Raw genomic sequence first — 27,875 nt, 5'->3', positions numbered from 1 at the left:
ATATACTGCATGCACACTCCTATAGGCATATGTGATTTTGTTGGTTTTGTGTGTTTGTGTACTTTTCAGATGTTGGAATATATTTGAAAACCTGCAGAAATTACTTTGTGACTTTTGACATTTCTTAATAATTCTGGGCCTTAATTCCTTCATGTGAAATGATAAACAACATTTGGGATTATTAGAGTGAGAGCCCCTCACACAGTGCTTGGCAAACTCGGTACGGGATGCCTGTTTACAACAAGGTTAGCATGTTTGGATGCCAGGAACAGCTATGTTTCTAATTTGAAAATCGTATGGAATGGTTGTTTCTTAATGAACCATTTTTTAGAACTAGTCTATCTACCCACTTATTAAGATCTAAGATTATTAACCTTATGAAGAATATCCAGGGAAAGGAAGAGTTACAATTCAAGTCAAGAACTATTATTTGGCTCCATAATTGACAGTGTCCTTTTTGATAAGCTGCATTGACATTACGCTGTTTTCTTACAACTGTATCCCCAAATATCTCTCCAGACTTGCTTTTGTTATATAATGTTTATGCCATAAACATATATTCATAAGTATACATATATTGCATATATTCACTTTTTTTAAAAAAAATTTTAAACTAACATATATTTCTTTGTTTATTTCCACTTAAAATGAAACATGACCTCTGACCAGGTACATGTAGAGTCCCACTTTACCATAATTGAAGCCACGTTTCTATCAAGTACACATTGAAAGAGAAAGAGGGGGAAAGAAGAGGGAGGGAGGGAGGGAGTGGAGGAAAGGATGGGGAGGGAGGAAAAGGGAGAAGAAAGAGGAAGGGAGGGAGAAGAGAAGGCAGAGGAAGGAGAGAAAGTGGAGGGGGAGGAGGAAAGGGAGGAAGTGGAAGGGAGGAGGAGGTGGGAGAGGAGGAGGAGGGAGAGGAAGGGACTGAGCCTGTGCTGACTGACCCACACAGGCTAGCGCAGTAAGGGAGCTGCAGCTGCTGCGTTTAAATACCACAGAAGGCTCTGAGCCAGGGCAAGATGTTTAATTTCTCATGCCTTCAGTTTGCACAGCCATATGTTGGAGCAGTCATAAGACCTGCTTTATAGGATTGCTAAGAGGAAACAAAGGGTTAACATATGTAATATGTTTGGAATCGTGTCTGGCTCAAGGCTCAACACAGAAAGTGGTTTAAAAAAAAAAAAAAGAAGGCTTGACCTGTGGTGGCGCAGTGGATAAAGCATCGACCTGGAAATGCTGAGGTCCCCGGTTCGAAACCCTGGCTTGCCTGGTCAAGGCACATATGGGAGTTGATGCTTCCAGCTCCTCCCCACCTTCTCTCTCTGTCTCTCTCTCCTCTCTCTCTCTCTCTCTCTCTCCCTTTCTCTCTCCTCTCTAAAATAAATAAATAAATAAAAAAAGAAGCTTGCTATCATCTTGTAGTTGCACATTTGTTCCTACAATTTTCCCACTACATTTGCATCATATTTCATTCTCGTTCTATAACCATAGCATCAGGATATTCACCCCTAAACACTTCAGTGCTTACCTAGAATTCAATGTTTGTTTCTGGCCCTTTCGGTTTTAAGGTGAGAATTATATACAGCGATGTGAACATTTGCACCTGAAGTATGTTGATTGATGGGTTTTGACAAATACTGTAACCCAAACCCTTGTCAAAATAGAGCTTCACTGTCACCTCAGAGAGTCACCTCCACTCTCCTCCATGCTCCTTCCTGGCCCACCTCTGTCCACCCACTGGCGGTGGCTGCTCTCTGTCTTCTTTTTTGAGGGTACTGTCATCCCTCACCATACTGTGATTCACTTTTCATGGTCTCACTGTATCGTGGATTTTTAAATTGTATATATTTAATTTTGTATTATGGATGTTTCACTATATCATGGGATTTTGCAGTATATAGGTATTTTTATATATTAATTATTTTTTTCAGTAAAATAAGCATTTTCTAGCCTAAAAAAATGAAAACAATATAAAAGATATAATTAAAATATTAATTAAGACATATTGAAAGAATATTAAATCATCATCTTCATCATTCAAGTTGTAGTATATTCACTGGTGAGTACCCATATAAAATTTTATATATGTTGTTAAAATTATGTAGGTTGAAGAGTGTAGGAAATGTTTAAGAGCACAGGAAGTGTTTATAAGAGTGTGGAAAAGGTTAGTAACAGTGTGGGAAAGGTTTATAAGAGTGTGAGGAGGGTTTATAAAGCCTTGAAATATATATAAATAATAAAATTATATTAGGTCGCCACTTTGCGTATTTTTGCCTACCTTGGGGGTTTTGAAACCCAACCCCCACGATAGACGAGGAATCACTGTAAATAAGTATTTAGAACTACCCTCAGTTTAGAGAAAAGCCGAGAAGGCAAGTAGTTGTTATCTCTTACTGCATAAAAAGAAACACCACTGTCAATTAAGTGATGTAAAGTTTATATTTGCAGCAAGTTAATAGGCAAAGTGTAAGGAAAGGTCTCGCAGCAGTTGGGTTGCTGGCTCTCATCTTGTACAGTAATGTAGAGTTGAGCAGTGGAGCATTCTATTCCCACATCTGCCTCTTCCAAAGGACAGGCTTCAGGAATTGGGATTTCATGACCAACTGTGGAGAGTTACAATGTGGAGTGGGAGAAGTATTAGAAAGATTCCTCTCTGCCTTATAAAGCTCTCCCTTCCAAAGATAAATGAAAATTAATGGTAGGTATACATTGTTGCTAATATCAAATAGGCAAAATGGCTTTTTGAGGGGAAAGCAGACATTTTAAAAAGTTCAAGGACTTTTCTGGTCCTATTTTTATCATAATGTCTTAAAATCTACCTCGTGATGTGTTACCATGGTTCCTTCTTGAAATCTCTCAGTTCTGTAAAAGGGGTTGATTACTATAATAACTGCTGGAAATGAATTCTCCAAATGTCTAGAAATGCACATGTTATTCTTGTTATTTGAGTCAATTATTTGTGAATGCCTACGTGTTACAATAAGTCGTTGTCATTGTGTAGAGGAGTCTGCTGAGTGTGATGTGTGTGGCCATCGCGTCTGTATCAAAAAGCCTAGGAAATAAAGTCTACACACTATCTCTTTTGGTTTGTTTTTGTTTCAGTTATTGGAAATGATGGATTTTATGTAATACTGAAAGGCCAGGCTCGACCTCAATTACAAAGATACGATAGCCTAATTGAAGAAATTGGGTCAACAGCCTCCTTCATTCCTCAGAGTTCTCACAGCTTCGTGTTCAGTGACTACTCAGAAAATGGTGTCCTTGCTGAGACGCACACACTTCTGTGTGACACCACGGTAAGAAGTGAATGTGCTTTTTCTGTAAGCAACACAATGTCACTATGAAAATTTTACCTCTTCCAGATAAATCCACATTGCTTCACTGAATCCTGAAATATTTAAGATAATGTATCTTTTAAAAATAAAAATTACCACTAATGTTGAACCACTAATATTCCACTAATAATTACCACTAATAATTTTGTACCACTAATATTGAACTTCAAATTTGTTTTAAAAAATGTAAGGAGAGATGCTTGCAACCAAATACTACCCGTTAGAAGGGGTTTGTGCTATAATTGATAATAGAGACAAGGTCAGTGCGGGTAAACCACTGAGTAAGAAAGGAGAGACCATAGAGGTAAGGGAAAGGGAACAGGTGACTTGGGTGTGGGACAGAGGACGGATCATAAAAGGCCTTCTAAATCAAATTACAAATGTGTGCTTAGTCTGTTTGTCTCAAGAGCAATGCCAAGGTCATCAAGAAGTTGATTCCATTACAATCAGAAAATACTTTATGTATGTATGTATGTATGTATTTTTATTTTAGTGAGGGGAGGGGAGGCAGAAACAGACTCCCACATACACCCTTACTGGGATCCACCCAGCAAGCCCACTATGGGGTGATGTTCTGCCCATATGGGGTGTAGGTCTTTTGCTCACTGACTGAGCTCTTCTTAATGCCTGAGGCGAAGGCCATGGAGCCATTCTCAGTGCCTGAGGCCAACTCACTCCAATTGAGCCATGGCTCCAGGAGGGGAGGGGAAGAGAGACAAGTAAGAGGGGAGAGGTGCAGAAGCAGATGAGCACATCTCCTGTGTGACCTGACTGGGCATCGAACCTGGGACACCCACATGCTGGGCCAATGCTGTACCATTGAGCCACTGACCAGGGCCACAGTCAGAAAATCTTGCTTAAAGGTCAAATTTCAAGACCAGGTGGTCAACGAATAAAACTTCAGTCCCTTTCTGGATCTCTGGATCCTCCAGATGGGATCAGATTTGTTTTGATTTAAAATGATGGCTAAATAAAAGCCATTGTTAGATTTAGGATGGTCAAGATAGGGTAGAAAAGAGCCAAAGAAACCAACTAAAGGTAAATTATTTATAAATAATTTATAAATTATTTTGGAACCACAAAAGCTCCTGGTCAGCCAAAATGATACAGCGTAGTATGTCATAAACTATGCCACCCAGGTTGTGTAAGTGTGCTTCATGATATCCACACAATGATGAAATCTTCTAAGGACACTTTTCTCAGAATGTATTTCTGTTGTTAAGTGGCCCGTGACTATAATTTGAAATCGAGAAGTGTGTTGCCTCTAGATTTGTTCTTCTTTTTTAAGATTGCATTGGCCATTCAGGTCTTCTTTGGTTCCATATGATTTTCTTGTACTGTATATTATGTCACTGAGAATTTGATAGGGATTGCATTGTCCCTGCCCCAAGTCATCTGTACATCACTTTTGGTAGTAGGGACATTTTAAAATATTTTTATAAATTAAATTTTATTTTTTATTGAGTTATAATTTAAATGTAATACTGTGTAAATCAGTAAGCAATGTGCTACTTGCTTACTGATACGTTTATAGAGTGCAATATGATTACCACGGTAGCATTAGCTAACAACTGGTTCACATTGCGTGATTGTTGTTTTGTTTTTGTGGTGAGAACAATTAAGATTTAGTCTCTAGCAACTTTGACGTTTATAGCAAGTATTGTTGACTATAGTCCCTGTGCTGTGCAGTAGACCTCCAGGACTTATATGCCAACAAATGACAAGTTTGTACCTTAAACAGCATCTCCCACTCCTTTACACCTGGCCCCTCATTGCCCCACTGTACTCTGTTATTATCTAAATTTATTCTCTACTCACTAACTTTGTTTCAGATGACCGTGACAGCACTTCCTATGCTCAGGTTTTAAAGTTTCACATATGTTATAGACAGTATTTGTCTTTTTCCATCCAACTTATCTCACTTTGCATAATGTCATCAAGGCCTATCCATGTTATTGCAAATAGCGAGAATTCCTTCTTTCTCCTAGCTGAAAAGTATTCTGTTGTATACATACACCATCTCTTCTTTCTTCCTTCTTCCACTGACAGACACTTAAGTTGTTTCCATATTTTGGCTATTGTAAATAATGCTGCAAAAAATGGGAGTTCAGATCTGTCTTCAATAGCCTGTTTTTATTTCCTTTGGATACATACTTAGAAGTGGAATTGCTGGATCATATGATAGTTCTATTTTTAATATTTGAGGAACAGCCATGCTTTTTTCCATAATGGTTGCATGGTTTACATTCTCAGCAGTTATTCACAAGGGTTTCTTTTTCTCCACATCCTTGTAATTACTTACTCTATTTTCTCTTGTTGAAGATAGCCATCCTAAGAAGTGTGAATTGGTATCTCATCATGGTTTTGACTTGCATTTCTCTGATGATTAGCAATGTTAGGCATCTTCTCATGAATTCTTGGCCATATAGATGTCTTGTTTGGAAGTCTATTTAGTTCTTCTGTCCCATTTTTTTTTATAGATTGATTTTTTCAGTTGTAGTTGTTATTGAATTGTATTAACTCTTTATATATTTTGGATATTAACCTCTTATCTGATATATAGTTTACAAATATTTTCTGCCACTATATGGGATGCCTTTTCTTTTTTTTTTTTTTTTTTTTTTTAAATAAATTTTTATTAATGGTAATGGGATGACATTAATAAATCAGGGTACATATATTCAAAGAAAACATGTCTAGGTTATTTTGTCATTAAATTATGTTGCATACCCCTCGCCCAAAGTCAGATTGTCCTTCGCCACCCTCTATCTAGTTCTCTGTGCCCCTCCCCCTCCCCCTAACTCTCCCCCTGTCCTCCCTCCCCCAACCCCTGGTAACCACCACACTCTTGTCCATGTCTCTTAGTCTCATTTTTATGTTCCACCAATGTATGGAATCATGTAGTTCTTGTTTTTTTCTGATTTACTTATTTCACTCCTTATAATGTTATCAAGATCCCACCATTTTGCTGTAAATGATGAGATGCCTTTTCATTTGTTGATTTTTTTTTTTTTTGCTGTGAAAACTGGAACTTTATTGAATTCATTTGTTATTTCTATTATCATGTTTGTCCTTAAATTTAAACTGAATCTCTTATAGATAGTATATCACAGATTCTTATAACATAGTATCCATTCAGCCACTCTGTGTATTTTTTTTCTAATTGGGGAGTTAAATCCACTTATATTTAAGATAGTTATTGATAAGTGAGGACTTACTATTGCCATTTTGTTCATTGTTTTCTGTCTGCTTTGAAGTTGTTTGCTTTTTCCTCTCTTGTTTTCCTATGCTATTTGATAATAATTTTGGTAGTGATTTGCTTTGGTTCTTTTTCTTTTATGTATATTATAGGTTTTTCTTTGTTGCCACTTCAAGGCTTTTATAAAGTATAGTGTTATATCTGTGCCCTTAAGTTGGTAACAACTTAACTTCAATCACTTACTAAAACTCCACATTTTTTCTCCTCCCTCCATGTGTACATGTAGAGTTTACTTTGATTTATAGTAAGTATCCATTAACATTTTTGTGGTTGTGGTTACTCTTAATATTTTGTCTTTTAATTTTTATATTAGGGTTTGAAGAAATTTATATGCCACCATGACACTGTTGCATTATTCTGGATTTGATTGTATATTGATCTTGACCAGTGAGTTATGTTTTCAGATGCTTCTAATTTGTTATCTCAACATGTTTTTGTTTCAATTTGAAGAAATCGCTTTAGCAGTTTTTCTAGGGGAGGTCTATTGGTGATGAACTCCCTCAGTTTTTGTTTGTTTAAAAAAACCTTTTATCTCTTTTTTTGTTTTTAAGCATAGTTTCACTAGGTATAGTGCTGTCTTTTTTTCTTTTCTTCTTTTTTTTTTGCTCGTGTGTGAGAGAGAGAGAGGATAGACAGGAAGGGAGAGAGATGAAAAACATCAACTCGTAGTTGAGACACCTTAGTTGTTCATTGATTGCTTTCTCACACGTGCCTTGACCAGGGAGCTCCAGCCAAGCCAGTTACCCTTTGCTTATACCAGGGACCTTGGGCTCAAGCCAGGAACCTTGTGCTTCAAGCAGTGACCTTTGAGCTCAAGCCAGCAACCATGGGGTCATGTCTATCATCCTATGCTCAAGCCAATGACCTTAAGGTTTTGAATCTGGGTCTTCAGCATCCCAGGCCAATGCTCTATCCACTCTGCCACCGCCTGGTCAGGCAGTGCTCTTTATTGTCAGTTTTCATTCAGTACTTTAAAATCATTCCCCTCTCTCCTGACCTGCCAGGTTTTTCAGAGAAATCACTGACACTCTTAGGGGGTTCCTTTAATTACAACAAATTACTTTTCTCTTGCTACTTTCAAAATTCTCTTTGTTTTTGATTTTTTTAAATTTAATTATAATATGTCTTGATGTGAATCTCTTTACATTCAACCCATTTAGTTTCTTTGGGCTGCTTGAATCTCGATGTTTAGTTTCTTCTCTGAGCTTGGGAAGTCATTATTTCTTTAAGTAAGCTTTCTGTCCCTTTCTACGTCCCTCCTCTAAATAGAGTGCATGTTCAATTAGTGGTGCTGGGTCCAGAGTGAGCATGCACTAGGACTTAGGGACCTTGGCAATGGCAGCTCTAGGGGGTGCATGCTCCATTTTAGGGAGGCACAGCAGCATGGACTCTGTTGTCTCTGACAGCTGGAGTCCACATTGGCCAAGATTGTAGCAGTCCTCAGTGAAAAAGTCAGGTGTCTTCAGTAGCTGGAGTGCTGGACTTCTCAGTGGTGAAGGCTGCTGGGATTATCCTGTTTTTGTTCACGTCCACAGGAGAACTCACAAGGCAGAGGATTCCTCTCCTTACTGAACTATATTGACCTGGGGAATGGGATGACTCAGATAAAATCCTTCCTCTCTTTTTCTATTTGGCAATTCTTTTTGTTTGCTTCTCTCCCCCCCCCCCCCACTCTGCTGGGATGTCTGAGATTTTGCAGCTTCTTAGATGAACAACAATTTTCCCATAGCTGTTTTTGTTTGGGGATTATTGTTAAATTACTGCTTTTGTGTGTATGTGGTGGGGGGTGATTGATGAAGGATGACTGGGATCTCATCATCTGTCATCTTGCTGATGTCTGTGATATTGTTTTGATTTCCTATCTTGGTTGATGCCTTTACCACAAAGACCAAGAGACCCATGTGAGGGCTCTGCCAACTCTTCATTCAAATTATACATTTAAGGTCCATGTAAATTGCCAGGAGTTGGGTCTAATGACCCAGTGGAAACACTGTGAATGAGACCTGGGACAAAATGCCATTGTTTTTGGAGCATTTTCTACATCTCCTCAGTGTAACAGATGGACATGATGATGCTTTATGCACTCTGGTTTTAAAATCACTCCCCCAAGTGCCAGAGTTCAACAGAACACTACAAGCTGGGTTTGTGATCATGACCTTACCTGGAGTTATGCTATCCTTATAATTAAATACTGGGCCGAGTCCTCCATTGCTTCTGTCTTCCAACAGTACAAGAGATTTTCATTATGCATTGCCATGGAAACTTGAGATTACATGCTTCACTTTAAGCTGATGATTGATTTTCCTCCACCTTTCATTCCTTCTTCAGTGTATTGATATCCCCCAGCCACAGTCATTCTATTCTGTGGCTCTTGTAATTACTCATTCCCCTGGCATCCCAAAGGCCTGAGGAGTTGCCACTTTCAGTGCATCCTCCTCTGCCCATGCCCCACTGCCACTGGACACCATGGAAGGTTTTGTCCATTGTACTGCTACAGCGTGTCAGAGACCATGAGCGCCACAGACACAGGTTTTTATTGCAAGATGGCAATAAAGGCAGCTCTAAAACTCTTTCTTTTTGTATTTCTGATGGAACATTTAAAAAAAAAAAAGAAGAGAAAGAAAGGCAATTTTAACTGTCAGCACCTCTGGAGCATTTGCTCTTGTTTAAGTTGGCTAAAGAACAAGTTCACTCAATTTATGTCAGGCTACTAAAATTTAAAGTATGCCTGCTGACACATTCCCTCACATAAAATGTGAGTTGTTTTTATAGACTATGTTGCTCTTTGCCTAATTTTACTGACTGACATTTCTGTGTATTTATTTAATGGAACTTCTAAAAATAAAAATATTACTACTCCAAAAGATGTGTGAATTGAAGAATATTTGTGTTTTTTTCTTCCTACCAGCAATCAGAGGGTTATATGTATATATTTTTGCCCCCATCTGTTTGGCTCTTGCCATGGTTTGCTTTTCTACTGAACTGTATCAGAGAGCCAAACTACAAAGAAGAAAAAAGAACAACAACGACACTTCACTCTTCAGTTTTTCCCTCTTAACAGTTTTGTTAACACCTAGCCATCATCTGAGCGTAGTGAACCTAAGTGAGAGAAACACAGTCTAAGGATCAAGTTCATTTTTCATGAGATCAGGATAGTTCTGAGTAAGAAAAAGTGGTAAGAGCACAAACATTTGCTGCGCTGACACCCTGGTTGGAACACGATGGTGCAGAACCGACATGAAGAAAGAGCTCTTGTCTCTGCTCTTCTTGAGACTAATCTATACATTACAGCAAAGAATTCATTATGCCGGTATAGATATATGTCAGAGAGCCGTGGTAGCATAGCTGTTGGAGGCCGAAGTTTGGAACAAGCTTTCCTTATGCTGCAGCTGACTGCTCCATCAAACAGCTGACTTAACTGTCTCATCTATAATATGGGGATAATAAGAGTACATGCCTCAGGGTACTATGTGATTCTTGCACAAGAAGATGCAACCATTTCTGGTGCAGAATATGGTTTTAATACATAGTAGTGTATATTATTATTGTGATTGAAGTAAATTAAGAAAAAATTATTAACAGTATTCCTACACACTGTAGAACAGTGGTGGGATTCAGTTGGTTCATACCAGTTCAGCAGAACTGGTACCTAATTTTATTGTTAAGCTCAGCAAACCGCTTGTTAAAATGGCATTTGTAATCAGGATTCTCTCTAAGGTGGGAGCCTGGGCAGCCGCCCAAAGTGGAAATTGCAAATTTACATTCCTTCTTCTTTTTTTAACGTTCATCTGCGTAACAGTATATTCTAAGTGCTCGTAGTAATATTTATTCCATCCATAGGTGAAAAACATTTGACATAACTATGCTTGTAATGTTTATTTATTCATATTATAAAACTCATACTTTTTTTTGTTTGTTTTTACAGAGACAGAGAGAGAGTCAGAGAGAGGGATAGATAGGGACAGACAGACAGGAACAGAGAGAGATGAGAAGCATCAATCATCAGTTTTTCATTGCAACACTTTAGTTGTTCATTGATTGCTTTTTCATATGTGCCTTGACCGCGGGCCTTCAGCAGACTGAGTAACCCCTTGCTCAAGCTAGCGACCTTGGGTCCTAGCTGGTGAGCTTTGCTCAAACCAGATGAGCCCATGCTCAAGCTGGCGACCTCGGGTTCTCCAATCTGGGTCCTCTGCATCCCAGTCCGACGCTCTATCCACTGTGCCACTGCCTGATCAGGCTAAAACTCATTATACCTTTAATGAAATACTATATTTTAATTCTGTCGCATTTGTTACTTCAGCAAACAAACATAACCTAAAGAGAAAAAGTGCCAAACAGCCAGAAGGTGACAAGCTATCACTGGAAATGTCTTAAATAGTTGTATTGTTTTTTGTTAGGTATTATTTAGTATTTTTTATTACTGTTTTAAAACTTTTTTTATAACATCATCAAGTTGGTGTACCTTTTTATTGTTATTTAAATATTAAATGCATGAAATAATCAACTACCTTTTGGTATGTCATTATTTATTCTTAAAACGGTCATTAGGGCAGAGAACTGGTTGTTAAATGATTTGATCCCCACCACTGCTGTAGGATAAGTAATTGTTCCCCAATGTCTCCCGTGGCCGCCAGTCTGGAGCCAGACAGTACCCTGCTGTCCACCCTGAAACACTTCCACCAAATCCCGTTCCACCGGGAAGGCCGCTTCCCAGATTGGACACATGCAGTTGCTCTTCCTCTGTAGTGAGCTCCTTCGATGTGGCGGGAGTTAAGTGTTTCATCTTTTTCCCACTTGAGAATCTCTGCCTGTTGAGTTCACATTCAGGAGCCATAGCCATGGGAAGAAAAACTTATATACAACATGGAGATGTTGTTTTTCCTCTTTTTATTTTTCCTTGCCTCCAAATTATGTCCTAGCTAGTCCTTGACCTGGTCGGTCCCGTATCTACTGAGTCAGGCACAGAGCAGGTCCCACCTCATTTCACCAGTTAACTTAGTAGGATGATTTGCTTCTCATTCATTGGCGATTAGTTTAGAAGTAAGGTTAGTTTTCAACTGCAGTATCTGCCTGATTCATGACCTTGAAACTGAACTTTGGACCTTGTTTTGCCTGGTTATGGTGTGTTGCCATTCTTGTTAATTGATGGGTGCTTTCTGTCCACAATTTAGTTTTGCCATGGCTATCTAGCTTTGTCACAATCTCCAAAATTTTATAGCATTACTTACCAAATCAAAATATATCTTTCTTATAGATACTTACATGTTTAACAGACTATATAAAACACCCATATATATCCTATCAAGAAGGGACAGGACTCTAGCTAGATAGAGAGGGCAAAGAGCAGGGAGATACTAGTGCAATCTGAAGTAATAAAGATGAGGATAAAAGAGCCCAGACCTTAGTAGGGGACAGTCTTCAGTGTGAATCTGACTCTGCTGTTTGCTGCCATTTGGCCTGGGATATATTCCTTAATTTTTCTGAAGCTCTGTTTTGTTTTGTTTTTATCTGTAGATTTATTTAGTGGTAGTATTAACATCAACAATATCCTTCTCATTGCTTTGTTTTGAGGATCAAATAAATTGATCCATGAAAGTACTTAACACAAAATAAGAGTTCAAAATGTTCTGCTCTGATTAGTATACATTAGTGATAGATACATGTGGCTGAATAAACTTTGTAGGCAGCAATTATTATTTAAGCTTAAAGGAAAGTGTTGTAACTTTTGGCAAGATATAAATAAAAAGGATAGATAGCTTAGATGGATTAAGCTGATCAGAGAAGGCATAGTCCATGGTTACAAAGGGCTCTTAGAAAAACTAAGTCAGAAATCACAGAATATTTTTTGTGTCAATGAGCAAACTATAGGACTAGAATGATAAATTCATCTACAGGACTATTTTGAAGATAGGGCTAGAAAAATAGGTAGGAGAGGAGAGGATCTTGAATTTGAGGTTTAAGGAATGTGTTCTTATTTGGATACTACTTGAAATCATGGATACTGACTTCTACCCACACCATTTATTTAACACAACAATTCATACGTGATACATTTTTGAAAGGATAACTGGAGAAGCCCCTAGCAGGGTGCCTGGAACATAAAGAAGGAAAAATAATTGTACAATCACTGCTGTGGTCCAGGTGGAATGTTAAAAGGGCATTAAATACACAGTAATTAAATTCTTAGTGTGTGCCTGTATAAATCAGACAGTTTAAGTGTATAATACCAAGACCAGTGCACAGCAGAAACAAAATGATATTTATTTGCATTCAGTTTGGGAGCTATAATTTGATAATTTATACTTTTGTTAAAGAAGGTAAAGGCAATGGTTCTCTACCTCCCATTGTAATTGTGTAAGTCGGGTTACCAAAGATAACCAGCACATTGTGCATAATTTAATTGCTTGCTGCATGAATTTAATTGTTGATACTTAGATTAATTTCTGTGTTTTATAGGAGAAAGCTCCTCCCCTCAAATATCTTTTTTTATTGGCTTGTATCAGTTGCTAGCTAGTTAGTCTATGACAAGCTGTGTAGTGAGGATTGGGTGACAGGGTGGGGGAGGAGGTAGAGGGTGGAAATTGTTAAAACCAGTTTGCTGCCAGTATGCATGTAGCCTTAATTTGGAGTGAAAATATTTTGAGCAAGTTAATCACTTAACTACGAAGTCCTAATTTTTCAATCTTTCAACTACCAAATATATATTTTTTAATTTTTTAAAATTTATTTATATTAGAAAGAGAGAGGAGAGAGAGAGAGAGAGGAAAGAGACAGAGAGAACAGGGGGAGGAGCAGGAAGCGTCAACTCCCATATGTACCTTGACCAGGCAAGCCTGGGGTTTTGAACCAGCAACCTCAGCATTCCAGGTTGACGCTTTATCCACTGTGCCACCACAGGTCAGGCTCAAATATTTTCAATCTGTGTTTTCAGTACAGATTGTATCTTTTTTAGGTGAGGATGAATAAGCAATGAGGATCTTACTCATACTGCCCAATAACATTCAGGTTTTATTTGATATTTGGGGAAAACTTGGGGGTACTTCAAAGGCATTGGTAAATGGTTATTCCGACTTGAGAAATAAGACATCTTTTTTATAAGGCCGTTGAATAGCAATTGCATCTTAAATCAGGGATAAAACTCAACCAATAACTTTGCATGGAAATTTATTCCGATTAATTTTAAGCTCTGGGCCAAGCAGAATATTGGGAGATCCTGATGAGTAATGACAAAGTCATGTTTAATAAGGATAAGGAATTTATCTTTCAGATACAAAACCCTCAGATCAGCCTCCTGATCTCTTATAACGGGTGCTGCCTGAGTTTCTGGGTGTCCTGTTCTCCAAGCGTAGTTGCCCCCACTGCTCCCTTGCCTCTGCATATCCAGGTACTCAGAATCCCTCCTGGTCCAGACTTCTACTGATCCTTGACTTCTCTCATCTCATTTGTTTATAGACCGTCTTGAATGGTTCTCTGAGGCTGTTTTAGCTGTTCATCTTCCTGGACACCAATCCCAATCCCAATGTGAAGTTGACATCTTTGACATCAGGGAGCTTATTATCTTTTTCCCCCCTGATGCTTAGAATAGTATTTCCAGAACTTTTAAGGTTTTCAATCATAATAAATGTAATTAAACTTAGTGTCATTTAATGTCATTTAATTAAGGCCTTCAAAATATCAAAGATAACTGTGCAATGAGTTTTGATTCAATTAAATTGCAAACAGATGATTTAATCTCCATTGATTCAAAGTTTCTATTTTTATATACTGTATTTTATCTTAATTGATATGTTTAGAATATATACAATTATTTTGTTCTTAAAAATTAAATATAAATATTAAAATATTCAAAAGTTTAAAAAGTCATTCAGGAAATATTTCTGCTATAATAGTGAATTGAATCTCAACATTTAATTGTCTCTCCAGTTCTTTAAAATTTTAATATAGTTTGTGACTTATTTATAACATGAAGACATTTATTTTTATTACTAAATGTAGTGGCCTTTTATTTTTATAGGGAAGGCAAATGTGGAGTGTAACTAAAATAAACATTAGGTAATAGCAAATTTACTACTATTTGAAAATAAATTAGAGGAAGAGTAAAAATAATACTGGCTATACCTATGAATAAGTTTAACCTAGAAGGTAAAGACCTATATATTGACAAGTATAAGACATTAATAAGCCTGACCAGGTGGTGGTGCAGTGGATAGAGTGTCAGACTGGGATGCGGAAGGACCCAGGTTCGAGACCCCGAGCTCACCAGCTTGAGTGCGGGCTCATCTGGCTTGAGCAAAGGGCTCACCAGCTTGGACCCAAGGTCGCTGGCTCCAGCAGGGGGGTTACTCGGTCTGCTGAAGGCCCACGGTCAAGGCACATGTGAGAAAGCAATCAATGAACAACTAAGAAGTCGCAACGCACAACGAGAAACTGATGATTGATGCTTCTCATCTCTCTCCGTTCCTGTCTGTCTCTCCCTTTCTATCTCTGCCTCTGTAAAAAAAAAAAAAAGACATTAATAAAAGAAACTGAAAAAGACACATATTGATGGAAAGATAGTTTGTACTCATGGATTGGAAGAATCAGCATGGTTAAAATGCCCATGCTCCCCAAAACAAGCTACAGATTCAGTGTAATTCCTCTAAAAATTCCAATGGAATTTTTCAAAGAAATACAATAAATAATCCTAAAATTTATGTGGTTACCAAACCCCCCCCCCAAAAAAAAAAACCCCAAATAGGCAAAACAAGCTTGAGAAAGACTATCAAAGAGATATTACACTCCCTGATTCCAAGCTATAATAATTAAAACACTATTGGCATAAAAGCAATGGAGCAGAATAGATAGCCCAGAAATAAACCCATGATATAAGGTCACTTAATTTATGACAAAGGATCCAAGAATATACAATGGGAAAAAGATAGTATTTTTAATAAATGGTGTTGGGAAAACTGGACAAACACATGCAAAAGAATGATAGACCACTATATGCCACAATAATCCAAAATAATCCTTTTTTTTTTTTTTTGTATTTTTCTGAAGTTGGAAACAGGGAGGCAGTCAGACAGACTCCCACATGCACCCAACCAGGATCCACCCGGCATGCCCACCAGGGGGCAATGCTCTGCCCATCTGGGGCGTTGCTCTGTTGCAACCAGAGCCATTCTAGCACCTGAGGCAGAGGCCATGGAGCCATCCTCAGCGCCCGGGCCAACTTTGCTCCAATGGAGCCTTGGCTGTGGGAGGGGAAGAGAGAGACAGAGAGGAAGGAGAGGGGGAGAGGTGGAGAAGCAGATGGGCGCTTCTCCTGTGTGCCCTGGCCAGGAATCTAACCCGGGACTCCTGCATGCCAGGCTGATGCTCTACCACTGAACCAACCAGCCAGGGCCCAAAATAATCTTGATAATTATTTTATTGAATCTGACATAATAACTATTATCAAAAATTGAGATAACAAGTGTTTGTGAGGATATGGAGAAGAGAGAGAACCTTTGTGCTCTGTTGGTTAGAATGTAAGTTAGTACAGCCGCTGTGGAAAATAGTATGAGGTTTCTTTAAACATTAAAAATAGAACTACTTTATGATCAAGCAATTCCACTTTTGGGTATTTATCTGAAGAAAATTAAAACACTAACTTGAAAAGATATACAATATGTGTATTCCTATGTTTGTTGCAGCCTTATTTACAATAGCCAAAAAATAGAAACAACTTAAGTGTCTATTGACAATGATTGGATAAAGAAGAAGTAGTACATATATACAATATAATATGAATCAGCCATAAAAAAGGGGAGAAATCTTGCCATTCATAGGAACTGGCCTCAAGGGCATTATGCTAAGTGAAATAAGTCAGAGAAATACAAGTACTGTATGATGCCTCTTATACAGTGTGTCCGTAAAGTCCTGGTATACTTTTGACCCGTCACAGGAAAGCAACAAAAGATGATAGAAATGTGAAATCTGCACCAAATAAAAGGAAAACTCTCCCAGTTTCATACCTATTCAATGCAGTTCGACGTGGGCTCATGCACAGATTTTTTAGGGCTCCTTAGGTAGCTATCCCGTATAGCCTCTACAGACTTGTCACTGACTGATGGCCTACCAGAACGGGGTTTCTCCACCAAACTGCCAGTTTCCTTCAACTGCTTATCCCACCGAGTAATGTTATTCCTATGTGGTGGCGCTTCGTTATAAATGCACCGATATTCACGTTGCACTTTGGTCACAGAACACACTGAACTTTCCTCTGTACCATCCACATCTTGACTAACATGGCCGTGGGCTGCTCCACTGTATACATGGTGTTACATCATCATCTGCACATGCGCACATGCTGCCACATCATCCTACAGAAACTGGGAGGGTTTTCCTTTTATTTGGTGCAGATTTCACATTTCTATTGTCTTTTGTTGCTTTCCTGTGACCGGTCAAAAGTGCACCATGACTACGGACACACTGTATGTGGAATCTAAACAAAAACAGAAAACACCCTCCTGCCCCCAAAAACCAAACAAACACAGAGCTCACAGATACATAGAACAGATTGGTTGTTGCCAGAGGTAGAGGGTAGGGGAAGAGAAGAAATTTTAAATATTATACTGTCTACAAGATGTTCGTTCCACTTTTCTATTATAAAAGCAATAAAGAAGAGATGTTTATTGGTACATATTAAATATGATTAATAATGCTTTTTAAATAACATCATAAAATAGAAAGACTTCACATATAAGCATTAACTCAGATACGTTTCATTTCAGAACATATATTTAATAGACTTAATCTTTCAACTTGTTTTATATTTACCCCAACCTTTTTTTTTTTTCCTTTAAAAGGCTGTTTCTCATTTATTTGGAAGGCACAAAATACATTTAAGTATGCTATTGTTTTTCTCAAGTTTTTAAATAGTGGCTGTAAGGAGCTTAAATGATAATCAATTTCAAATTTATTTATATTTAGATATAAAATAGGTGTTCATCTCTTTTATTTTTATTTTTGGCTTCACTTTTATTTGTGTGAATTTCTGTACTTTTTAAAATTGTATTTATTAGGGTGACACTAGCTAACATAGTTATATAGGTTTTAGGTAGATGTTAATCTTGTGACACTTAGAGGTAGAGAAGCGAGAGCAGCTGTGGTTACTGAGTGTGTGCACATCTGCGGTGAAGTGTCTGGTGCACACTTCCTTCTACTCACAGATGTTTATTCAATTGCTTATTAATTTATAATATTTTTGCAACATCTTAGTTCATTTATCGCTTTCTCATATGTACCTTGACTTGGGGGTGGGGGTTCCAGCCGAGCCAGCAGCCTTGGCTCTCAAGCCAGTGACCATGGCATCATGTTCACAGACCCACATTCAAACCAGTGACCCCGCACTCAAGCCAGATGAGCTTGCGCTCAAGCTGGTGAACCTGTGCTCAAGCCAGTGACCTTGGTGTTTCGAACCTGGATCCTCAGCATTCCAGGCTGATGCTTTATCCATTGCACCACTGCATGATCAGTCAATTTATAATACCTTTGAGTTTAGTATTGGTTTAACTTTTTCTAAACTTTATTAAATGTATTGCAAATATGATTTTTAACATATTATATTGCTTAAGCTTTTACTTTATGGTTATTTTATCATTATAGATATATCAATTTTTATGCCATTACATGTCCTGGCTTCTACCTTAAGTGCACTGACTTTCTCTCTCACCGTGATTTTATAAATACATGCTTTGTTTTATTTATTTATTTTTAATTCAACCCATACCTTATTTATTTATTTATTTATTTATTTATTTATTTATTTATCTTAGAGTGTTTGAAGCCTGAAATGTATTTTTCATGCAGTTAGCAAAGTAAATTTATAGTTTTTAATGTGAGTAACCTATTGACCCAACACTACTACTAGTAAATTTAAAATAAATCTAATTTCTGTTTTGACTTTATCTTTGAATTGGAAATTACTTTTTAAGTCTTTAAACATTGGTTGCATTATTATATTTTTGTTACTATTATATTTTTTTGTCAGCTTGATTTGCCAAATCTGAACATTTTCTATTGAAATTATCCAAATGAAATATTGAATAAAACTATACTCATAACTTTAACTTTTTTTTTGCCTTACATTATATTCTCTTAAATTGAACATTTAAAAATTTTTCTTTTCTCCCAAGTATTTTTTGGAAGATATACTATTTATACTTATTTTGATAATGTTTACTTTTCCCATAATTAATAGTATCAATGATGATAAGGGTGCTGATAATTATGGAGTGTTTACCACATGCCAGATGTTAATTTAGAATTCTTGATAGAGATTAAATAATTAAATATTTTTAATATATTAATAAAAACAACTGTGGAGTAGGCATTATTTTATCCTATTTTATAGTAGAAGAACCATGGTAATTAAAAAAAATCAAGAAAATTTATCAGAAATAGCTCAAAAATGTAGGACTTTGAACTCAAACCCAGACTGACTTGGAAGCCCGCTCTCTAACACCTGCCTGAAGAACCACCTTCTCATCCTTAATTGTTGCTTCCCTTTCCTCCTTGTGAAATCTCAGAATTGACGTCTTATCTCCCCAGATATCTATCTCTTCTACTTCTTTTTACTCATGATTTCTATTTCTTAGCAATTTTGCTCTTTGGATTATAAAGGCTCTTCTATTTAATTTTTAGGACAATTTGGTTTTTTGAATTGTCCATTTTTTTCAATTCCTCTAGTAAATTTAAATCACGTTGTTAATTTTGTTTTTTATTTTTGAGTCCAGAAACTCTTTGCCTGTACCCTCCTATTTACTGAAGAAACTATAATGGTCACTGTTTAAAGCTTCAGTTCCACTCAGCAGTTTTGGGGTTCACAGCACAATTCCAAGGAAGGTGCCTCACCCCCATGCAGGCACATCCTCCCCCACTATCAACGATCCCACAGGAGCCCTACATTTGTTGCTGTGGATGAATCTACATGGGTACATCATAATCACCAAAGTCACATTTTTGCTTAATGTTTTCCCAGACTCAAGTTTATTCTCTCTCAGAAGGCAGTTCCCTCCTGTATGTTGAGGTCCTTGACGTAGTCCGTCCACTTGGGTCCTTCAGGTAGCTGTGCAATTGCAGATCTCCATCTTGATATTTTAAGAAAAGCAATGTCCCTCCCTCCAGGAATCTGCCCCATGCTCTTGTCCTCACAAACTGTAAACAATAGGTGTCCCCACAACCTCAATGCCACTGTCATGCAAACACTCCGCACCAGCCCACATTTTCAAGGTTGTGCTTTCCTGTTCCTAAAAATGAATTTTCTCACTAGAGGATTCAGCAAGACAAGGTGTCCCAGCTGCCTTTATCCCCCAGGCATATATTGTGGGTGAGGAAATACATCTCTCGTACATCTCTGCTTTGTAAGGCTCGCTCTTACAACTTACACTACTATATATATGTAATTGTTAAGGTAAAAGTTTTGAAAGTCCAGAGGATTCTTGGACTGGTGTCCCATAGCTGTAGGCTTGCTTTACTTCACTACTTATTTCATCCCTAGATGGAACAGTTTTTCAGAACTACTGCTTTATGATTGCAATTTTTTAAAAATTTTTTGTAAGCACTATTTTTTTTAACTTTTTCCTAACAGACGCAAAATGGTGAAAAGATGAAGGTACAAGCACCAACCAGCTTGTTTCACTTGAAATTTTTCCTCTACTTCTGGAATAAGTTTACTGTTTTCATTCCCCAAATCATAATTTCTACAACTCTGTCACTGCATACTGGGAATGGGAAACTTTTGAGTTTAGTTATTAGCAAACTAGATGATGTCAATAACTGTCAGGATTTTTGACAGTAACATCAACTTTGAATATGGTCTCTCATTTTTTGAATACAGAAAAAAAATTTTTTTTCTTATAGATGAAATTCATTTCATGAAACTTGGTTAGAGAATTTGGACTTAACCTTTGTTATCTATTAAGAGAATTTGGAGTGTGTGTGATCTAAAGTCCCTATCAATAATGGTGTTAAGCAGTAAGTATGTCACATAAAGGGAGTCTAGAGATAAATGGCTCAGGGTTTAGCTAATTTAAGGTCAGCCTCAGAATGCTGACTTTCTTCCTCAGCTTTGTCCCTCAACTGTTGTCACCATTCCAGGCATTTCTGCCCTTTCTGAGTCATCGAGGCATCTGGATGTGTATACAGCATCCAGAATGGACTAAGATGGTCCACCTTTAAACTCGAAATTGCCACGGGTGAATGAGATCACCATTATTAGCTTAGATAAGTCAAGATTCAGCCCCAAGGGCTTAGTTCACAACCTTTGGACCCTTTTACCCTGATGCCTGAACAAATTCAGGTGTCTGTGAACAAGTAAGACAGTGGCGAGAAAGTGCTGTTGGGTGAGTGAGCAGACAAATGCTTTCCTGACACAAAATTCTCAGGAGTTATTATGCCCTTATGCAAGCCAGTGCAATCACTCTGCAGATCGGCAAAGTTCTATAAACTCTACATAGGGCCCTCGAGCCCATTAGGTTGATTTCAGATCCCTGTTTGGTTTTTTTTAGGTGATGTCTTCCTAATATTTTGAGTGTTGAACATGGCTGGTGCTTTTGTAACATATCAGTTTTAGAAATTGTATGGGTCCCTTCTGTCTAGGCACTGTTTAGCGTTTATCCTTTCCAAGTGCTGTGGTACTTACTACTCAATGGCTGGAAATATGTTTGCTCTCACCGTTCTTCTCATCCTGCTCTCTAGTCACTTTGGGTATGGCACTCACTGCCCTCCACGCTGACTGGCTCTCAGGCACCATGTCTTCCATCAAGAACTCTTCACTGTTTATCTTGTCAATACTATATTTCTGAGTAAGCTGTTTTTGAAGAAAGTATTTTTCAAGTGGTGTGGGTGGGAGGATTTGAAAAGCATTGTGGAGTCCATCTTGATTGTGATAGCTGATAAGTACATTCATGTATTTCCACAGAAATAGATGATAATGTATTTTTGCTGGAACAACAAACACAGTTATTTAGATTAAATCCATTGTGTCCCTTCTGACATTCATTTCTATTTTTTCATGCTGTTGTAACCAGAGTTATATTTATTATTATGATACATGTGGTTCAGTGGTAGCTCAGAATAGGCTAGGTCCTATACAGGAAAAAAGGAATGTCTTTTTTCTGTGTTTACTTAAAGGTGAAACAAAGTCTACTTTTCCTTTATATTGAATTCTGTGAAGTAGGCTGATGATTTAACCTCAAACAATAATAATTGACTTTCAGTGTTTTGTTAGTACAATGAGACTTATAACATTATTCAAAATCGATTGTTTTTTCTTCAATGGTTATATTTACATGAAGAAAATTTTATATACATACTCTGTAAACTTTTTTAAATTTAGAGGGGCAATCAGTTACTTTACTTAGAGAATAAGTTAATCAAAGCACATAATTTATACTTTCACTGGTTATTTTATTTTAGTTAATTCAACAAACCTTAAGTAGTCACCCACTCAGTGCTCTGTGTTGACTGCTGAGTACTGTAGAAGCAAAACTGTAATCTACATTGTTTCTGTTCTCAAATTTAAAGTCTAGTTTGCACTATTTATATATAAAGCCTTGTTAGATGTTATGGGTAATGCAAAACTTAGAGCAATGTTTTCTTCCCTCTGAAGAGTTTACAGTCCAGTTGGGGGCTGAATGCCTGTACACAAACACATTATATGACAATTTGAGATAGTCTCTTTTGAAGTGCTAAATGACCGGGACAAAATGCTCTTTGGAATGTCAGGGGTGGAGAGACCACCTGGGACTGAGTGCCAGATAGTGCCTGTTCAGAAGCAAGACTGATCACTTCAAAAGACAAGAAAGATTTGACTCTACAGGAAGGGAGAGGGCACATACATTGTCTGTGACAAAAGAATCTTCTTTTAATCAATGATTCCCAAATGAAAATGAGCAAACAGCCTGCCAATGTGACATTTGGGGAGTTCAGTGATAACTGTATAAAAGACAGATCTAGAAAAATAAGTAAGATTGGTTTGGGCCAGATCTAAGGCTAGTCTTAGCAGAGAACAGAAAGCTGGTCACAGTCTGTGCCCCTTCTCTTCTCCCAGTCCTTCTCCACAGAGATACTCTCCACCCTTCTCTGCCCTGCCCTTCACCCAAAGGTTAGCTTGCAGGGATTAAGTAGGAGGGCTGGTTTTCCCAGTGGTCTGTGATGGATTCCACCCAGGGACAGCACCAGTAGAGACCAGCAAGAAGCAGAAGGGTGCTGATTCCCTGGCCTCTATGTGCCTATCCCTGGCTGATTATCACCTGAAGGTCTCAACTCCTGTAGCGTGGCTCTCTCTACACAGCTTTCCTCATGTTGAGGATTCCTCTTTCCAGGCCTGAGTGTGTTTATGCCTGTGCCCTGTGAAATATTTAATGTGTTGGGAAAAAATCCACCAACCTAGAATTCTGTGCCCTAAATTATCCTTCAAAAGTGAAAGAAAGTCAGTCTTTCTCAGACAAATGAAAACTGCTTCTGGTATACCTGCCTTGCAATCAATGTTATATTCTCTTGAGAGGAAGGGAATGATGTAGGTCATGCTTTTGAATCTTCATAGAAGAAAAGAAGAGCATTAAAGAGGAATAGTGTAGATTACCATCCTCATTTTAACAATGACAGATCTGGACCCAGAAGAAGAAGTAATGTTTCCAAGGTCACACAGCTGGTAAGTGGCAGAGCCAAGAGGGGAACTGATGTTGCAGAATTGTTATGAGAAGTCAAGAAGCTAATGTTTATCAAGTCTGAGTATGGTGCCTAGGGTCAGGAAACATTTTGTGTCTTCATTAATAGAATAAGATCAGTGTTGCAAAATTAGTGTGGCTAAAAAGCATCTGTTTTATCATAATATAATCAACTGTTTCTTTGTTTTTGTTTTTTTTTCACAGAGACAGAGAGAGAGGGACAGATAGGGACAGGCAGACAGGGCAGGAGAGAGATGAAAGGCATAAATTGTTTTTTTAGGAAACTTAGTTATTCATTGATTGCTTTCTCATATATGCCTTGACCAGGGGATGACAGCATAGCGAGTGACCCTTTGGGCTCAAGCCAGCAACCTTGGGCTTTAAACTAGTGACCTTTGGGAAATCTACACCAAGACACATCATAATTAAAATACCAAAGCTAAGTGATAAAGAGAAAATATTAAAAGCTGCTAGAGAAAAAAAGACTATCACCTACAAAAGAGCCCCCATAAGGATGACTTCCAACTTCTCAACAGAAAACACTTGAGGCCAGAAGGGAATGGCAAGAAATATTCAAAGTAATGCAAAACAAAAGCCTATAACCAAGACTACTTTATCCAGCAAGGCTACCGTTTAAAATTGAAGGAGAAATTAAAAGCTTTCCAGACAAAAAAAAACTCAAGGAATTTACTACAACCACACCAAGGCTGCAAGAATACTAAGGGGCCTGTTGTAAACAGATCAAAGGAGAAAAAGAATATAGCAAAAGAGGAATACAATTTTAAAGAATAAAATGGCAATAAACAATTACATATCAATAATAACCTGAAATGTAAATGGATTAAATGATCTGATTAAAAGACACAGGGTAGCTGCAAGGATAAGAAAACAGAACCCATATATATGCTGTCTACAAGAGAGACACCTTAAAACAAAAGATGCACATAGACTGAAGATAAAAGGATGGAAAAAAATATTTCACGCAAACAGAAATAAAAAAAAGCTGGGGTAGCAATACTTATATCAGACAAAATGGAATTTAAAACAAAGACTATAGTAAGAGATAAAGAAGGTCACTACATAATGATAAAGGGAGCAATCCAACAGGAAGATATAACCATTATAAATATCTACGCACCTAATATAGGAGCACCTAAATATATAAAGCAGACTTTGATGGACTTAAAGGGCGAGATCAACAGCAATACTATAATAGTAGGGAATTTCAATATCCCATTAACATCACTAGGAAGATCCTCAAGAAAGAAAATTAACAAAGAAATAACAGACTTAAAGGACATATTAGATCAACTCAATTTAATAGATATCTTCAGAACCTTTCACCCTAAAACAGCAGAATATACATTCTTTTCAAGTGCTCATAGTACATTCTCTAGGATAGACCACATGTTAGGGCACAAAAGCGGTCTCAAAAAATTTAAGAAGATTGAAATCATATCAAGCACTTTCTCTGATCACAATGGCATTAAACTAGAAATCAACCACAACAGAAAAACTGAAAAATACTCAAACACTTGGAAACTAAATAGCATGTTATTAAATAATGAATAGGTTAACAGTGAGATCAAAGAAGAAATTAAAATTTCCTAGAAACAAATGATAACAAGTATACATCAACTCAAAATTTATGGGACACAGCAAAAGCAGTTCTGAGAGGAAAGTTCATAGCATTACAGGCATACCTCAAGAAGCTAGAAAAAGCTCAAATAAACAACTTGAACCTACATCTAAAAGAACTAGAAAAAGAACAGCAAGTAAAGCCCAGAGCTAGTAGAAGGAAGGAAATAATAAAGATCAGAGCAGAAATAAATGACATAGAAGCTAAAGAAACAATACAGAGGATCAATGAAACTAGGAGCTGGTTCTTTGAAAAGGTAAACAAGACTGATGAACCTCTAACCAGACTCACCAAGAAAAAAAGATAGAGGACTCAAATAAATAAAATTAGAAGTGATAGTGGAGAAATAACAACTGACACAACAGAAATACAAAATATTGTAAGAAAATACTATGAAGAACTGTATGCCAAAAAACTAGACAACCTAGATGAAATGGACAAATTCCTTGAAACATATAATCTTCCAAAAATCAATCTGGAAGAATCAGAAAACCTAAACAGACTTATTACAACAAATGAGATTGAAACAGTTATCAAAAAACTCCCAAAAAGAAAAGTCCTGGGCCTGATGGCTTCACAAGTGAATTCTACCAAATATTCAAAGAAGAACTAACTCCTATCCTTCTCAAACTATTTCAAAAAATTCAAGAGGAAGGAAGACTTCCAAGCTCCTTTTATGGGGTGAGTATAATTCTGATTCCAAAACCAGGTAAAGACAACACAAAGAAAGAAAATTATAAGCCAATATCCCTGATGAATTTAGATGCTGAAATCCTCAACAAAATATTAGCAAACCAGGTCCAGCAATATATGAAAAAAATTATACACCATGATCAAGTGGGATTTATTCTTGGGAGGCAAGACTGGTACAATATTCACAAATCAATCAATGTGATTCATCACCTAAACAAAAGGAAGGAGAAAAACCACATGATAATTTCAATAGATGCAGAAAAAGCATTTGATAAAATCCAGCACCCATTCATGATTAAAACTCTCAGCAAAGTCGGAATACAGGGAACATACCTCAACGTGATAAAAGCCAATTATGACAAACCCACAGCCAACATCATACTCAATGGGAAAAATTTAAAAGCAATCCCCTTAAGATCAGGAACAAGGCAGGGGTGCCCCCTTTCATCACTCTTATTCAATATAGTTCTGGAAGTCCTAGCCACAGCAATCAGACAAGAAAAAGAAATAAAAGGCATTCGAATTGGAAAAGAAGTAAAACTATCATTATTTGCAGATGATATGATATTGTATATAGAAAACCCTAAAGTGGCAGTCAAAAAACTACTAGACCATATAAATGAATTCAGCAAGGTGGCAGGATATAAAATTAATACTGAAAAATCAGAGGCATTTTTATACACTAAGAATGAACTGTCAGAAAGAGAAATTAAGGAAGCAATTCCTTTTTCTATTGCAACCAAAAAAATAAAGTACCTAGGAATAAATTTAACCAGGGAAATTAAAGACTTGTACTTGGAAAATTATAAAACATTGATAAAAGAAATCAGGGAAGATACAAACAAGTGGAAGCATATACCGTGATCATGGTTATGAAGAATAAACATCATTAAAATGTCTATATTACCTAAAGCAATTTATAAATTCAATGCAATACCGATTAAAATACCAATGACTTACTTCAAAGATATAGAACACATATTTTAAAACTTTATAGGGAATCAAAAGAGACCATGAATAGCCTAAGCAATCTTGAAAAGAAAGAATAAATTGGGAGGTATCACACTTCCGGATATCAAGTTATACTACAAGGCCATTGTACTCAAAACAGCCTTCTACTGGCATAAGAACAGGCATATAGATCAATGGAACAGAACAGAGAACCCAGAAATAAACCCAAAGCTCTATGGACAACTGATATTTGACAAAGGAAGAAGGAGCATACAATGGAGTAAAGACAGCTTCTTTAATAAATGGTATTGGGAATATTGGACAGCTACCTGCAAAAAAAAGGAACTAGACCACCAACTTACACCATTCACAAAAATAAAATCAAAATGGATAAAAGACTTAAATGTATGCCATGAAACCATAAACATCTTAGAAGAAAACATAGGCAGTAAGCTCTCCAACATCTCTCGCAGCAATATATTTGCTGATTTATCTCCACGGGTAAGTGAAATAAAAGACAGGAGAAACAAATGGGACTATATCAGACTAAAAAAGCTTCTGCACAGCTAAAGACAATAAGAATAGATTAAAAAGACAAACTACACAATGGGAGAATATATTTGACATTGTGTCTGATAAGGGGTTAATAACCAAAATTTATAAAGAACTTGTAAAACTCAATACCAGAAAGACAAACAATCCAATCATAAAATGGATGAAAGAAATGAATAGACACTTCTCCAAAGAGGACATACAGATGGCCAATAGACATATGAAAAAATGCTCAACATCACTAATCATTAGAGAAATGCAAATTAAAACCACAATGAGATATCACCTCACACTAGTCAGAATGGCGCTCATCAACAAAACAACACAGAATAAATGTTGGTGAGGATGTGGAGAAAAGGGAACCCTCCTGCACTGCTGGTGGGAATACAGACTTGTGCAGCCACTGTGGAAAACAGTATGAAGATTTCTCAAGAAATTAGAAATCAAACTGCCTTTTGACCCAGCTATCCCACTTTTAAGAATATACCCCAAGAACATCATAGCACTGTTTGAAAAGAAGAAATGCACCCCCATGTTTATGGCAGCATTGTTCACAATAGCGAAGATCTGGAAACAGCCCAAATGTCTGTAGTGGACAAATGGATTAAAAAGCTTTGGTACATATATACTATGGAATACTACTCAGCCATAAGAAATGATGACATTGGATCATTTACAACAACATGGATGGGCCTTGATAACATACTGAGCGAAAGAAGTAAATCAGAAAAAACTAAGAACTATATGAT

General features: G+C 37.2%; 1 protein-coding gene across 1 annotated transcript in view; it reads left to right on the top strand.

Annotated features, from left to right (window-relative positions):
• CNBD1 (cyclic nucleotide binding domain containing 1) overlaps positions 1-27,875 on the top strand; it is a 342,163-nt gene that overhangs the window by 168,647 nt on the left and 145,641 nt on the right. The window contains exon 6 of the mRNA XM_066372735.1: positions 3,103-3,296. Within this exon, the coding sequence (XP_066228832.1) occupies positions 3,103-3,296 (194 nt within the window). The remainder of the gene's footprint in view (positions 1-3,102; positions 3,297-27,875) is intronic.

The sequence above is a fragment of the Saccopteryx leptura genome, chromosome 3 (assembly GCF_036850995.1).
Source record: "Saccopteryx leptura isolate mSacLep1 chromosome 3, mSacLep1_pri_phased_curated, whole genome shotgun sequence".
NCBI lineage: Eukaryota > Metazoa > Chordata > Mammalia > Chiroptera > Emballonuridae > Saccopteryx > Saccopteryx leptura.
Note: the sequence above shows the minus strand (reverse complement) of the source record. Positions and strands in the feature narration are given on the sequence as shown.